Source organism: Penicillium roqueforti (assembly GCF_015533775.1).
Source record: "Penicillium roqueforti strain LCP96 04111 chromosome Unknown scaffold_02, whole genome shotgun sequence".
Lineage (NCBI taxonomy): Eukaryota > Fungi > Ascomycota > Eurotiomycetes > Eurotiales > Aspergillaceae > Penicillium > Penicillium roqueforti.
Genome location: NW_024067566.1, coordinates 1283151 through 1297812, shown reverse-complemented (window position 1 = coordinate 1297812; position 14662 = coordinate 1283151). Strand labels below are relative to the sequence as shown.

Here is a 14662-nt window from a genome sequence, read left to right as displayed (position 1 = left end):
CTTCTTTCAACGCGACATGTCGGAAAAGGCGGTCCGACTGACCTACTTGACTACTAGAGTGGTCACATAGACGGAGTTCAACTTGCACGGTTCTTTTGCGGCCGAAAAATCCCGACAGCCTTTTCCCATCTCGATCTTTCTCTCGCCCTTTTCAACACTCAGGGCCTTACCATCCAGGGCCTACTTCCGCCCTTACTCCTTTCCCTCCCCTACTGATCTCCCTGTTTGTTCTATTAGATATCTCATCAAACAAGAAAAAAATTCCTTTTCTTCTGCCCAGCGAGATCACTGGATGACATTTGTGCTTTACCCACTTTGATACCCCCTTTACCCTGCCCTCCAAATTCCGAAGGAAGGGTGTGGATCCGGACTTCACCTTTTGAACTACTTCCCCCCTTCCTTTGTGTTGATATATCCATCCTGGCGCTCATCGATTGCTCAGTCTCTTTCTTGCATGGAGTCTTCGCAGCATGTTCCTGATGTGGCAGCCGTCACCTCGCGTGACCTTGATGTATGTGCAATGAATCATTCAAATATTCCATTTCCAGTGTAGACTGTATTGAGTAGGAGTTCTCCGTAGCTGAGTAGGATTCTCGCATTTCTCTTCTCCTTACGGACTAGTTCGGTACCACTTTCCTCTTCCGGCTGAATCTGTCAATCGCAAGTGTCCCCTTTGAAACCCAACCTTCCCCACACCACCAGTGTCCTCATCCCAGCCCCCGCATTAGAATGCCTTCTTGGTACGTTGGTGGGTTGTATAAAGTAGTCAGTGCCTTAGTGAGCCGTGTGCATAGGCAATACGATCTGTAGATGTGTTCTCCTCCCATTCAGGTTCTTGATCTTGCACTCATGGTGCTAGAATATGCTTGGCACGGAACCCCGCTGTAGATCTTCTTATGGTGTCCAACGTGTTCCACATCTCTGCCTTCTTGCGTGCCAGGTCTAGGGTTGAGATGGATGGGATTAAGATGCGAGGTATATCCAGGGGCATTCTCACGTGATATATGTGCTATCTGATATCGTGATATCGTGATGAATGCGTCTGAATAAAATAGGGGAATCCAAGTGGATCATGATGCCGTCTCTTATCGTAGGACCATTAGGTCATACAACCTTTTCTTAGCAGCCCAGGACAAAGATACAACGAGATAAGCCTAAAAAATCCCTGTCATTCGTTCGAGATATCTTTTTTTTCGCCTCATCTCTAAAACCTTGTTACGCGGTCTCGGACCGCGCCATGTTTTCTATGCGGGGCGCTTTCTTAATCTCGTTTTAGGTATAATATCAACTGACAACCTTGCTTACTGGAATGCTCATTCTCCCAACACATTCATCATGCGAAGTTCTTCTGTCGATGCCTCCGCCGACGAGGCATTGGCCCGTATGGGCTACAAGAGTGAATTGCCTCGAAACCTGAGCATGCTGAGCATCCTCGGCTTATCCTTTGCCATCATGGCAGCTCCCTTCGGACTGAGCACGACCCTCTACATCACCCTCTCCGACGGTCTATCCGTCACCATACTCTGGGGTTGGGTCTTCGTCTCCCTGATCTCAATCGCCATCGCCGCCTCTCTCGCCGAGATCTGCGCCGTTTACCCAACAGCAGGAGGCGTGTACTACTGGAGCGCGATGCTCTCAACGCGTCGCTGGGCCCCATTGATGTCCTTCATCGACGGCTGGCTAACCCTCGTGGGCAATTGGACCGTCACACTGAGTATCATCTTCTCCGGCGGCCAATTGATCCTCAGCGCCATCTCCATCTTCAATGAGTCCTTCGTTGCCAATGCGTGGCAGACCGTATTGATGTTCTGGGCAGTCATGCTCGTCTGCGCCCTAGTCAACATCTTTTTCTCGCGTTATCTCGATCTCATCAACAAGGTCTGCATCTTCTGGACCGCAGCCAGTGTCATCATTATCCTTGTCACGCTTTTGACAATGGCCGACAACCGCAGAGACGCTGACTTTGTCTTCGCTCACTACGACTCCTCTACGAGCGGCTGGCCCGCTGGATGGGCTTTCTTCGTGGGTTTGCTGCAGGCGGCATACACCCTGACCGGCTACGGAATGGTCGCTGCCATGTGCGAAGAGGTGCAGAACCCACACCGCGAGGTGCCCAAGGCAATCGTGCTATCCGTGGTGGCTGCTGGCATCACCGGCCTGTTCTACTTGATCCCGATTCTGTTCGTGATGCCCAACGTGCAGATGCTGCGCGAGGTCGCCAGCGGCCAGCCGATCGGCCTGCTCTTCAAGACAGTGACCGGCTCTGCAGGCGGTGGCTTCGGCTTACTCTTCCTGATTCTGGGGATCATGATGTTCGCCGGCATCGGGTCTCTCACAGCTGCCAGTCGCTGCACGTATGCGTTCGCTCGCGACGGCGCCATTCCGGGCTTCACGCTCTGGCGGCAGGTGAACACCAAGCTGGATGTGCCTGTGTGGGCTATCGTGCTATCGGCCGTCGTGGATGGATTGCTAGGACTGATCTATTTTGGTTCCACGGCTGCGTTCAACTCCTTCACCGGTGTGGCTACTATCTGTCTGTCGACCTCGTACGGTCTCCCGATTTTGATCTCTTTGATTCGAGGCCGCCAAGACGTGAAGAATTCCTCGTTCTCTCTCGGTCGCTTTGGATTCGCCATCAACTGCGTTACCATTGCGTGGATCGTGCTGGCTGTCGCTCTCTTCTGCATGCCCGTTACCTTGCCTGTTACCCCGGAGTCTATGAATTATGCCAGTGCTGTTTTCGCTGGATTCGGTGCTATTAGTGTCATCTGGTACTTTGCCTATGCGCGCAAGCACTTTACTGGACCTCCGATTAGCGGTGACGAGGCGCGCGCCGCCACCGAGTTGATGACGGGTACGCCAGTGGATGCGGAGAAACCGTTGCAGACGATGAAGAAGTTACCGAGCGAGTAAAGGGTCTTCATTTGTATTTTATTGTTACTATACACGATTAAGAAATAAGAACAAAGAAACAATTCAACTTATAAAAGTGCAATTATCGTAGAATGTCGAATGCGATTTCGGCGACAATCACAAGTGCCTAATGATCGCCGAGAGCCGCGGTCCAACACACGCCATCTCCAGATCATCTCCTGGGAGTTTCTTTCCACATTTTGATTGGAGTGAATCTTTTTCAATCCGGGGAAGAAACGAAGACCACATTCCGGGGAAAATCACAGTCAAACCAGGGAACCTCGGGAATCTCCGATCGGACACAATCCCTCTTCACCAAACACACCCCCTTCCAGCATCTCTCTTGAAGAACCAAAAAACCTCGCTGTATCACCAAATTCCTATTTACAGTCTTCTACGCTCCCCATGAGGACCCGCGCAAGCCGATGCCCAACCCCGCTCCCATGAAGACAGGGCAAACCGGACCGCTTATCGCGTCATGTCGGACTCTGTAGGTGCGTGTTGTGCAGATTGCGCCCTGCGTCATGCATCCGGATTTCCACTGACACCCGCTCATCACAGATCGAGTCTTTGTTCATGCCCTCAATACCGTTAAGAGGATTCCCCGGACCGGCACCGCGCGACCTCCCGCTGCCGAGCGGTTGGCACTATATGGCTTGTATAAGCAGAGTATGGGTGAGTGTCCGGCATTACACCTGGAACAACAACGAGGAAACCGGAGGAGCTAATACTGCATCAGAGGGGGACGTGGAGGGAGTAATGGATCGTCCGATTGGGAACACGCCGGAGGTGCACGCGGAGTGCGAGAAATGGTATGTCCCGAAGCGCGGGGAAAAAGAAAGCTTTTGATTATTGTGGATCTTGCTCGGGTCTATGAAACATCGCTTTTCGCTCTACAATCCGACACCACACACACTGACAATGTTCTTGTCTTGTCTAGGGATGCATGGTATGCGCAGCGCGACATATCGCGCACCGAAGCCAAACGCAGGTACATCTCGACGCTGATCCACACCATGCACCAATATGCATCCCAAACACCCGAAGCACGCGAGCTAGTCGCCGAGCTCGAATTCGTTTGGGACCAGATTAAGTTCAACACCTCGTCGTCGTCGACTTCTAGTCCGGTGAATACAGTCGGCGTCCCGCCGTTATCGCGCAGTGCGTATGGGAGTATCGCGGGTCGAATGGCGGAGGAGGACTATGATCGTCCTGATCGACGGGATGATACCAGTCGACGAGATCGGGACTCGCGGTTACGGGTTCTCAGTCCTATGAGCCAGCCGGAGGAGGAGGAGTATTATCGGCGGCGGAGGGGGTCTGATGAGAACCATAAGGATGGGAGTCCGCATAATGAGGACGAGGATGAGGATGAGGAGGAGTTTGAGGAAGCCCGTGATAGCTTATACGAAGAACGAGATCAAGACGACCACGATCACGATGACCCGGACCATGCTAGCTCCCACTCCAACACCGACACACATACACATACCGACGTCTCTTCACATCACCGTCCCAAACATCGTCGCAATCCTGCCTCTGGTATTAGTATAGACAGCAGTGGGAACGGTCTCCCGCATAGTCGACATTCCCATTCAGAGCCAGCTTCGAAAGACAGTCGCTGGCGCCGCCGTGTCGAGCAGGCCTTGACGAAAATGACAGCGGAGATTGCGGCTGTGCGCGAGCAGATGGAAGCTCGGTCTATTGCGCATCGCCGTCGATCTGGTCTGTTAGCGTGGGTGAAGTGGATGATTTGGGTTGCTGTGCGGCAGATCTTGTTTGATATTGCCATGCTGGGCATGCTGCTTATTTGGATGCGGTTGAGGGGGGATCGTCGTGTTGAGAATCGACTTAAGACGGGCTGGGCGGCGGTTAAGGCGAGGCTTAAGCTCCTGAGGATCGTGGATGCGCCTTTATTGCCATAAAGGGCGTTCTATGGCCATGGCCATGGTCGTGGCCTATCTTTCTTTCCATTTTCTTTTTATCGGTCTTTGACTCCTTGCGGCATTTTTCTCCGGGCATTGTTTGCATTGGCTATTCCCTTATCTCCTCGTTTACTTTCTTGTGTCTACTTCTCTTGACTTTTCTTTTGTCTAGTATATATGGGTTTCAATTTCAGGTTTCGGGAGTCCCTCCTCTTTTGCTTCTGTTGTCTTCGACTTTCTTTTCTTGGGTGTCTGATACATGCTGTGTCCAAGGTGACAGCACTTGAGGTTAACTATATCGAGTTATTGATAGATGCGAACATCAGTCTAGATGCTATGGATTGGGGGGAAGCGCTTACATTCCAAGCATAGATGATCAATGTACTTTTATTTCCTATTTTGTTTTGATATCATTTGGCATGTACCCTATTAGAAGTCATATTCATTAGTCAAGTTATTCACCACGTTGCTGTCCTCTTTCGTTGAGAGATTACATAGATTTGATGACAATTCAAAGCCCTAAGAAATAACTACCTAACGGTCAACCTCGATATATAGTCGTATCTTAGATCGCCAGTATTATTCCTCAACATCATTAGTGATAATTGAGATCCACTGCTGTTCTCAGATCAGTTCAAATTCCAAGATGTGCTGTATGTGAAAGCCGTGGCACCAGTTGGGGTAAAAGGCGTAATTAGAGCACCCGTTGTCGTTGTGCGAGTATACCCGTTGATTGGATATAAACCATAGCTCGTGCCATGGCTATATAGACTTCTAGGATCGTCATCGCCCGCACCAGCACTATATACCGACGGAGAACCTTCCGAAATCGGGATCGTCAGAGCCAATTTCTCATGCTGAACAGGCGTCGCCGTCGCAGCCACCATAGTCGCAACCAAGGCCACAAAGACAATCGCAAACGGAATCCTCCATAGCGCCAGAAGAGCCGAAGCCGCAGAAACCTCAGTCGGAGCCGGCGAAGGCGGCGGACGTGAAATCGTATTATTGGCGAATTTCGTGCCAACCCAGGCATTCCAGTTCTGGATATCATCCGGACACGATTCCGAGATCGATGCACCCCGCATCTCGGCGACAGTCTTTCCCTGACGAGAAACTGTCACGATAACTTGTCCGGTATTACCGTCGAACGGCACGCTGCCATGATAAATACCGATGGGACCATGTGGTCTATTCTTCCACTTCCCATCCTGCACGACCCCGCCGATCCCAACCGACACATCCACATCCATAGCGTTCCGGAGCAGCGCAGAGTAGAAGACCTCATCTTGCAAAACGTCCGTCGGCGGGAACTCCTTTTGCCCATGCGTCTTCGTATTACCCGTAGTGTCACCGTTGGCACAAGCCTTCCCAGGCGCCAGCCGGAACCAAGCCGTGACGCCCTCAGTCGTGACATTCGGCCGTGCACCCTTATAGACATCGATGATGAAAGGCAGGAAGTCACGCCAGCCGTCATGGGGGTGTCCGGTAGCGTAGTTGTAGCTCGCATGACCGATCTCGAAGGTCGCATATGAACCCTCATGCAGCGGGCCGATGTAGTGCGATTCGCCGTAGTCGTTCCACGAGATGATCTCCACAAACTCCGGCTTGAGAGATAGCACTTGCTGCCAGCGGTCGTACCACAGGTTATCGCCGTTCCAGACCCAGTTCTTGCCGTAGCCTGGCAGGTTCGTGTAGAACCACGGCGAGACTGGCATCATGTACGGCAGGTGGCCGGTGTCTTTGAGCCACTGCATGTACGTGGAATCTATGTACGTGTTTATCGGGTCTGGGCCTTCCGGCCATGCGGCCCAGGAGAATAGGCCGTCTGGAATGCCTGGTGCGACGGCGAGAGCTTCCTTCGCGCCTAGGGCTGACCACCCCGGTACGAAGAAACAGTCTGTGTACTTTTTTATTGTGGTCCAGTCTGTGGCGTTGGAGGAGCCTTCAAAGGTTGAGACGAAGGGTTTGCCGTTGTGCTGGTAGTAGGCTGGGTTGTTTCCGTATTTTCGGAGGAGGCCGATCACCTCGCCTTCTGGCCAGGCACCGTTGCCTACGTAGTCAAATGAGAATAGGAGTTGGAAGCTCAGGGTATTTGCGGCCTTGAATGCGTTCGCTAGGGACCGGTTGTTTGTTGGGAAGTTGTATGCGATGTTCAGAGCAAAGGCGTCGATGTGGGCCTTTTGTGCTTCTGCTATGTTGATTTCCCAGTCGGAGACCGTGAAGTTCTCCGAGTTGTATAGCTGGAATTGGTGGAGGTTAGCGGAGATATAGATCGTAGTTGAAGGGCTTTACCATGAAGTGGGCGAACACGGCCGCTGCTTGGACGTGATGGACACCTCTCCATAATGATAGAATCAAGAATATTGCCGACTTCATGTCTACCTGCGTGTATGGCTCAGACTATAGATGTAAGTAGTACATCGATATGAAGAGTCGTTAGAGAAGGAAGTGCGGCTTTTGTATCAATAATCTATATCCTTGTTTTCCTGTCGCACATGCACGGACTGGTGAAGAGTTTGATACCTGCATTTATGCCTCTCGAGGTATCTATAGATAGATGCCGGAGGTCCGCTATTCGTGCATCTGGATCTAAGCGTACTCTTGGCCTCTCTCTCTTCTCATACCTTGGGTCTAAATACCCGGATTTAATACATGCTTTCTATATTCCGAAATACTTCAGATACACTCCAATGACCAGTCAATGCTGTTGATGCATGCTGTGACAAGCGGACTCTTGAACCTAAGTAGAAACCAACCTAGATATGTTTCGGATTATCTCAAAGGCATAGTTACACCAGGTAGAATATCGGAGGGCCGGAATTAGGGCTCAATTACACACATTGACCAACAGGCCAAACCCCTGCAATCGAATCAGGTGAAGGATTATTATGGTTATGGATTCCTTCGGATTATAGAATGTAACGATTAACAATCTGTCATTGTAGTTCAGACGCTGCAGAACGGTTGATGCTAAGCCTTTGTACCAGCCCGGAAAAGCGCTCGGTCCAGATCAATATTTTGAGAAGGTATCATTAGATCAGATCTACTCAAAGCTAATCGTAATAGAATTATAGAGCTTGATATGCCCAGCAATATTATCCATAGATACGTTAGGAATAAGCGAACTTATATCCCACCTAACCTTTATGTTTCACGCACGCTGCCTACATGTATATTATCACCAATTCTCTAAACCTATATTACTCGGTGGTCGTATGTTGGACAGAGTCAGAGATCGGAAGGAAAACATAGCCAGAACATGTTATATACACGGTGAGACTCTGCAGTGCATGCGTAAGCCTGGGTAATCTAGAGCCAATATATACAAGCTTCCCCGCAGAGGAATGTCAGGGTGAAAGGTGGCTAGTTTATTTGTTGCAATGGTTACCTACATATGGGTTTCCTAACCTAGCACGCTCAGTCCAGACCCAAAAGAGCATCATACTCTGTCATCTGCCGACTCCTTTCAGATTTTGGGCTACGGGTTAGGATATCAAAGAAGCAGAGAATTTGTCTCACTATCTATTAATTGGGTCATAGCCTAGATAGATAGACTCGTATTTCGATCAAGTAATACTAGCGAAGGGCCATGGGTAAAAATAAGAAGAGCAAGGAATAGAGAACCCCCCAGATCCCTCCCTGGTGTGTGACTGGGCGTGTATGGGGGACGCCTCCATCGCCTTCAGATACCATGCCAAGATCACGCTCACGAGAAGCTTCTTGCCTCTTGGCTTCGGAATTGTCAAACGGCTTCTGTACTCCAATGGAAGCCACCAGCACAGTGAAGCCGCCAGCACAGTGAAGCCTCCAGTATTTTCTGTTTCTCAGCTCTCTAGAGCCATGTTTTGTAACCTCCTTGTGACCCGCCCCAGTTCTTCCGTGGTAAAGGGGGTTGTAGCCCGGTATCGTAAGTGAATAGTGTCCTGAAGCCAGAGCTTGCAAGTTTCGGTTAGGCGGATGTGTCGAAATTTTGAATCCATAATGGCCTCCTAAAGCTCGCTGTTGATCCCATAAGAGGCCATACAGTGAAACCATCGGGCATCATCATATTCGCAAGTTCCGCCGGGGTATGACAATGAGAGGCACTCATCATCGACATTCATGGCAATCAGTTGCCTGTCAATCATATTCGGACCAGAGCAGCAATGGGTCGGGATGGGAATGCGGAATCCCTGCGGAACAACTGGTAGGTCTCTTGGTCTCCATGATAGCAATGTTTAAGTCGATGTCTTCCCCTTCCATTTCGCAGAGCTATACGCCCATGTACATTCCATTTGAATGTTCAAGGGTCGAGCAGATTTGTTCAAAGATGGAAAATAGATCGTGATCGCAGACAAGGAGGAGTTCGAGCTTGCAGCGGATACTGGCTTCGTTTGCGCCATGAGTGCGGTCCGGCTTTTCCAACTAGAGTTCTAACTGAGGGTAGCTGATTTATTTGTACAGTCCATCGAGCTAACATACTGCTGTTGTTGCTGCTGGGGCTGCCCAAAGGCACTTGAGCCGAAGGTATAATGGGGCTTCTGGATATTTCCAAACATCGAGCCTTGCGGGACGGGGACAGGTGTAACAAAGTCGAACTCATCATCTGCAACCAGGTGAGACCGATGATCTTCTGGATGTCTGGCAGACTCAACGAGGTCACTGCGAGCTGCGAGGGCTTCGTAGGAGTCAGGATTCTTGTCAAGTCTTCTGTTCAAGAAAGTGGCGAATGATATGCTAGAGAAACAATGGACATATCGTAGATGCAGGGAATCAAAATCACATAGGGCTGTCTGTGAAAGAAGATATGAGAACTGGAAGAAAGCGAAATAAATAGCTGTAGAAGGGCGGGCTGAGGTTGTCTATTGAGAACAAAGTGAGAACAGGGTGACAATAAAGTGAGAAAAATTGGGCAATTTGAAGGGCAAAGAACAATGTAGACCTGAATAGATATATATACATCGAGTCATTGATTAAGTGTGTAGACCGCGTCGTTTTCTAGACATCGGTTGACGGGCTTGATTTGTAGAAATGTACATGTATATCCCCGTTATATACTCGTTGCTCCAGGAATCAAGTACTGAGAACTCGATCAAAAACCTTGGAATATGGTAGTTCCATAGTATTCTACCTCACCCTTCAGATCCAGCAAAAGGCCTGACGTCTATATCGTAGAACCAGAGGGCTGGATAGTTCTTGCAACTATGTAGAAACGGTATCGTGGATGGGAGACTGAATAGTGCCATAGCCGCGGGATAGCAGCATTTCCCTTCCACTTAGAGGCGAAGCAACCAGGGCTGGACCGCCACATAGATGACGCCAGCCCTTTGTTGAGGGGACAAGAGCGTTGATGAAGGACTGCATTGGACGGGCCTATCGCGTTGTATTTTATTGGGTTTATGCTCAGTAAGCAAGTCGGATCGGTCAGGTCACGCTCAGTGAACAAATCAGGCATCAAACCGAGGGTGCACGAGAGCCAGCGGGCTATAGAGTCCGTACTATTACCAACTCGAGAATATGCTATTGCACACTGCAATAGGTTGGAAAACATATTGCCCCGTGCATGCCATGTGAGCAAGGCAAGGAGATTTGGAGATCGAGCAGAAAATCATGTAACCATTCATGATGCCAAGAGATATTTACACAAACATAGACCGGATTTACGGTCGAGCATCCAAATAAAACAGTGCTATAGAAAAAAGACGGTGCCCAGATTATGAGAGGGAAGGATAAGGGTGCAATCAGGGTGAGTCTAGAGAGGACAAAGTAAACAGGGACAGTGTTTACCACTGGGGACCGGGGTACTGTGCGTATTTTTGCTTGGGGCGCAAGTGAACAGGAACTTGGTTCTCGGGAGCGCCAGGGAGGGTCTTCTTCAAGCCCTAAAGAAACAAGAGAAGTGTATGTTAGCTCTAGTCCGGGGGTGATAGCGGATATAATGGATGCGAGGTGATAGGCGATCGAGAGCAAGAAGGCGTATATCATACCAATTTCTCGAAGACACAGGTGTTAAGCTGCATCTCGGGCCTACGGCACTCCCATAGGTGGTGGTTGTTGTTCTCGAGACATTCCCAGTGGGCCTTGAACTGGTCGAGGCAGTTGGTGTTGATGTCCTTGATGCTGTGATGGGTCAATATCTCCTTCTCGACCCAAAGGTAAATCACAAAGCAACATACACGCTAGCGGCACAGCGCGTCACCTTCCGGCCCTCCTTCAAGCAGTCGATCTCCCCGCGGCCATTGGCCTCGTCCTTGCACTTCATGTAGTCGTCATTGAAGGCCTTGCAGCGGTCTCCAATGAAAAAGGATGCACTCATCAGGGGTGCAGATGTGGCACCGATCTCTTCCACCTTGGGAATGTGATCGGGCATGGGCGTGGTGTCCACCAGGACAGTCTGGTTAAAGCTGTGCGCGGAGGGGATAGCGGTTAGCGTCTCACATTGAGCTATACGGAGAGGAAGCAATTGAGATCAAGGTACATACCGAGCATCTCTTTGGGCCATGGCGACGGTGGCTTGTCAGAACGACTGTGAGGGGAAAGAGGTGCAATTGAGGCGAGACTTGGAGATCGATAGTCGAGAGCTGCGGGTTGCGGTGGAATGAAATTTGGCTCGTCGGTGATTGGCTGGCTGAATTTTGCTTAGGTCAGCGTAATATATCACCTGAGGTGCCTAGGTGCGGTGCTGGAATAGGGCGTATATGAGTTGTTGCTTTTGTTTATTGGATATATCAATAAGAAAAATCCATTAGGACAATAACACAGAACAATAAAGCAATTCTAATTCACTATTTATTCAACTCTTTCTTTCAATATGCATTTAAGCGGTTTGCGAACAATATCACATCACGTGACACAAACAAATCGAGCTCCGGCTCATCTTTCTCGGCCTTCGAGCTCCATCGAAGAACCCCTCAGCTTTCTCACCTTCGACTGCCACCCCCCAGTCTCTAGACTATGTGCTTTGAACTTGTTTCTATTTCCCTTCAGCGCTCTTAATCTAGCTGCGCTAGCGATTTATTGATCCATTGACGCGGTCTCTCTTCATCGTGGTTTTTTTTTGTCTTTGTGATTGCCATCATGTCTCTCTTTGGTGGAAACCAGCCCCAGGCCAACAACATGTTCGGCAACACTGCAGCGAAGCCGTCTCTCTTTGGCACCTCTACAACCGCAGCCCAACCCAACACCAGCACACCATTCGGGCAGACCCAACAACAGCCAGCCGCGACAGCAACCAATGCATTTGGCGGGAGTGCGTTCGGCGCAAGCGCCGCGCCTCAGCAACAACAGCAGCAGCAGCAAGGAAGCGCATTCGGCTCCTCGCTACAGAAACCGCAAGGTAGCCTCTTCTCCGGAGGCCAGCAGCAAGCACAACAACCAGCTGCACTAGGAGGGTTCGGTGGTCTGGGTTCCAACCCCCAACAACAAACAAATGCATTCGGCCAGCAGCAATCGCAATTCGGCCAGAACACGATGACAACCCCACAACCCCAACAGCAACAGCCTTCTCTATCGTCAAGCCTTTGGTCTCCTGGTCGTGCTATCACTGGGGGTGAGCCTATTGCGTAATCATTCACTACGAACCGTTACTGACAAGACTACTTTCTAGTGCACCGGACTGTTCCTATGCAAGTAGCCATCATCAAAGATAAGTGGGACCCGCCCAGCCAAAGCTCGCCATTCCGTGCCTACCTGTACAATAATGTCGGCGAGGAGGCCGCTCCTTTCTACCAACCGGGTCCCGAGGACGATGATGCAAAGTGGGAGGAGGCTTTGCGCAAGCGACCGGGTCCAGGATATGTCCCTGTGCTTGTCAAGGGCTTCTGGGAACTCGGTAAGCGCGCGCAGCGACAAAGGGACTTCCTCACTATGATGCAGTCGCGCCTGCACGAGATCAACGATTGCTTGACCGGGCTTCTCTCGAAGCATGATCTCAACCTTTCCGTCAAGATCGCCGACTGCCGTCGGAAACACATCATTCTGAGCAAACGGTGCCTCTCCCTTGCGGCTAAGACACAGATCCTTCGCAACAGAGGGTATGCCATGGATGAAGCGGAGGAACAGTTGAAGAAAAAGCTTGTTGAGCTAGAACGTGCCGTTTTCGACCCGTCTCTCAATGGCCGTGCTGAAGAAATTTGGGCCCGTATGTTGGCCATCCACGAACACTCCAAGCGATTGCAAGTGGAAATCGATCGTGCCGGGGTAAACGTGACACAACCAGAGGATGACATTGATGAGCAGACATTGAAGACAGCAAAGAAGGTTCGGCAGTCCCGAGCTTGTGAAACCTCAGTATCGGAAGAGTTCGCTAACCGTATGTACCAGATTTTGGACGATTATCACTCTCAGATTCAGTATCTTCAGAAGGAGATGGAGTCCATCAAGAACGACTTCAACGCGGTGGAGAAAGCAATTGGCAATTGAGAGCATTGCTCTATGACTTTCTATGTGCTATTTTGATTCTCAATTTCCTCACATTTCCTCACATGTTTGGACTTAATGTCTACGGTCATCGGGGTACCGGCGTTCTTGGGGATCAGGCCATTGTAATGCATATCTGAATACAAATTTCTTGCTGAACACTCCGTATTCCATTTTGGGTGTCTTTGAATGAGCATTGCTCGCCAAGTCTTCGTAATGACATGTACTATCCACAGATAGTCCCTAGTCAGTGTATATCTATGCCTTAAACCGCTCCCCCACTCTGCTATGTTGACTCATTACTTTGCCACAGCCAGGCGAGACCTAGATTCCGATATAATGCAATATCTTATTTTGATTTGCTCTATATCTCATAAACCACAAATGACAACGAGCCTATGCACAATAGTAATACATCATCCAACTGACACTGCCCAGCAGACCCAAAATGTGTAGTATATGAGCTTCAAGAGCTTTCCATGAATTAGGTGCCCATGCTCAATCCTGTCCGATTTGGGCAGTAGAAAAAGCTATGCCAGAGGGGAAAGAATGAAATGTTCAATTCTCCTGCATATCATCGGGAAATCATAACCAGCGATTCGTCGATTACAGTCCGGGAAGAGCAAGAAAGAGGAGCGGAAGACGGGCCAACCGGCTTAAAGGAACTTGCGGACGAATTCGACGGCGAAGGGGGCTATATATTAGATGGCAATGTTAGTTTTCAGCCCCAACTCTTTTCTGACTCGTCTCGAGGTGTTCAAGGCTTCAGATACTCGACTTACACAGGTAGAGGAGGAAACCACCGGCAATAGCCATCTGGACGGTCTGGAAGGCCTCAATCTCACCAGCCTGTAAATAATATTAGTATCAGATGCTATTTAGGGCAGAGGTCATGGCTTGAAACTGACCTTGAGCTCTTCCTTAGAGATCTGTTCTTGGCCTTAGAGAGTTATATTGTTAGTTCGAGTGTGCTAGAGCGAAGAGATATACAACTGGGAACATACCCGGTGCAAACATTTTGAATATGATAAAGAAGTAAGGAACGAAAGAGAGTTCAGATAATAGATGTTGTGAGAGTTGTAGTTACGAGGATGTCCAAGTCGGACTGGAGAAATAAATCACGGGAGCACAGACCACCGCTCTCCTTCTCTTGAGGTTTTGCCTCACTGTCTCCCCTCTCTCTATCCATTTACATTCTATCGACTAATTCTGTGAGCAGCTTGTTGGCTCCTCTCTTCAATCCCTACATCCACACCGCATCTGAATTGGTCCAATCCGCAGAAAACCGGTTGATTTTGCGGAGAACCGTCGGGATCACTTAGGCAGATAACGTACTGGACCTGTTTGATACCCCCCTAACTGATTTCTACGCCTTTGAATCTTTGTTCTTAATCTACCCCTTCGCTTCTGGTGCCATCTGAACCGCT

At 49.8% G+C, this 14662-nt stretch overlaps 4 protein-coding genes across 4 annotated transcripts; 3 read left to right on the top strand and 1 right to left on the bottom strand.

Annotated features, from left to right (window-relative positions):
* Positions 1 to 1335: 1335 nt before the first annotated feature.
* Positions 1336 to 2913, top strand: LCP9604111_1962 (putative GABA permease; the record flags this gene model as incomplete). The annotated part of the gene is made up of 1 exon (XM_039069386.1): positions 1336 to 2913. The coding sequence occupies one exon, from the start codon at positions 1336 to 1338 to the stop codon at positions 2911 to 2913; it is 1578 nt and encodes a 525-aa protein (XP_038932089.1).
* A 478-nt stretch (positions 2914 to 3391) lies between these two features.
* On the top strand, positions 3392 to 4838 carry LCP9604111_1961 (acyl-CoA-binding domain-containing protein; the record flags this gene model as incomplete). The annotated part of the gene is made up of 4 exons (XM_039069385.1): positions 3392 to 3407; positions 3475 to 3588; positions 3653 to 3725; positions 3854 to 4838. 4 exons carry the CDS (start codon positions 3392 to 3394, stop codon positions 4836 to 4838), a joined length of 1188 nt encoding a protein of 395 aa, XP_038932088.1.
* Positions 4839 to 5467: 629 nt separating this feature from the next.
* Positions 5468 to 7214, bottom strand: LCP9604111_1960 (glycoside hydrolase family 71 protein; the record flags this gene model as incomplete). The annotated part of the gene is made up of 2 exons (XM_039069384.1): positions 5468 to 7078; positions 7131 to 7214. The coding sequence occupies 2 exons, from the start codon at positions 7212 to 7214 to the stop codon at positions 5468 to 5470; spliced, it is 1695 nt and encodes a 564-aa protein (XP_038932087.1).
* Positions 7215 to 11894: 4680 nt separating this feature from the next.
* LCP9604111_1959 (putative nucleoporin) lies at positions 11895 to 13238 on the top strand (the record flags this gene model as incomplete). The annotated part of the gene is made up of 3 exons (XM_039069382.1): positions 11895 to 12366; positions 12424 to 13076; positions 13140 to 13238. The coding sequence occupies 3 exons, from the start codon at positions 11895 to 11897 to the stop codon at positions 13236 to 13238; spliced, it is 1224 nt and encodes a 407-aa protein (XP_038932086.1).
* Between the last annotated feature and the right edge of the window lie 1424 nt (positions 13239 to 14662).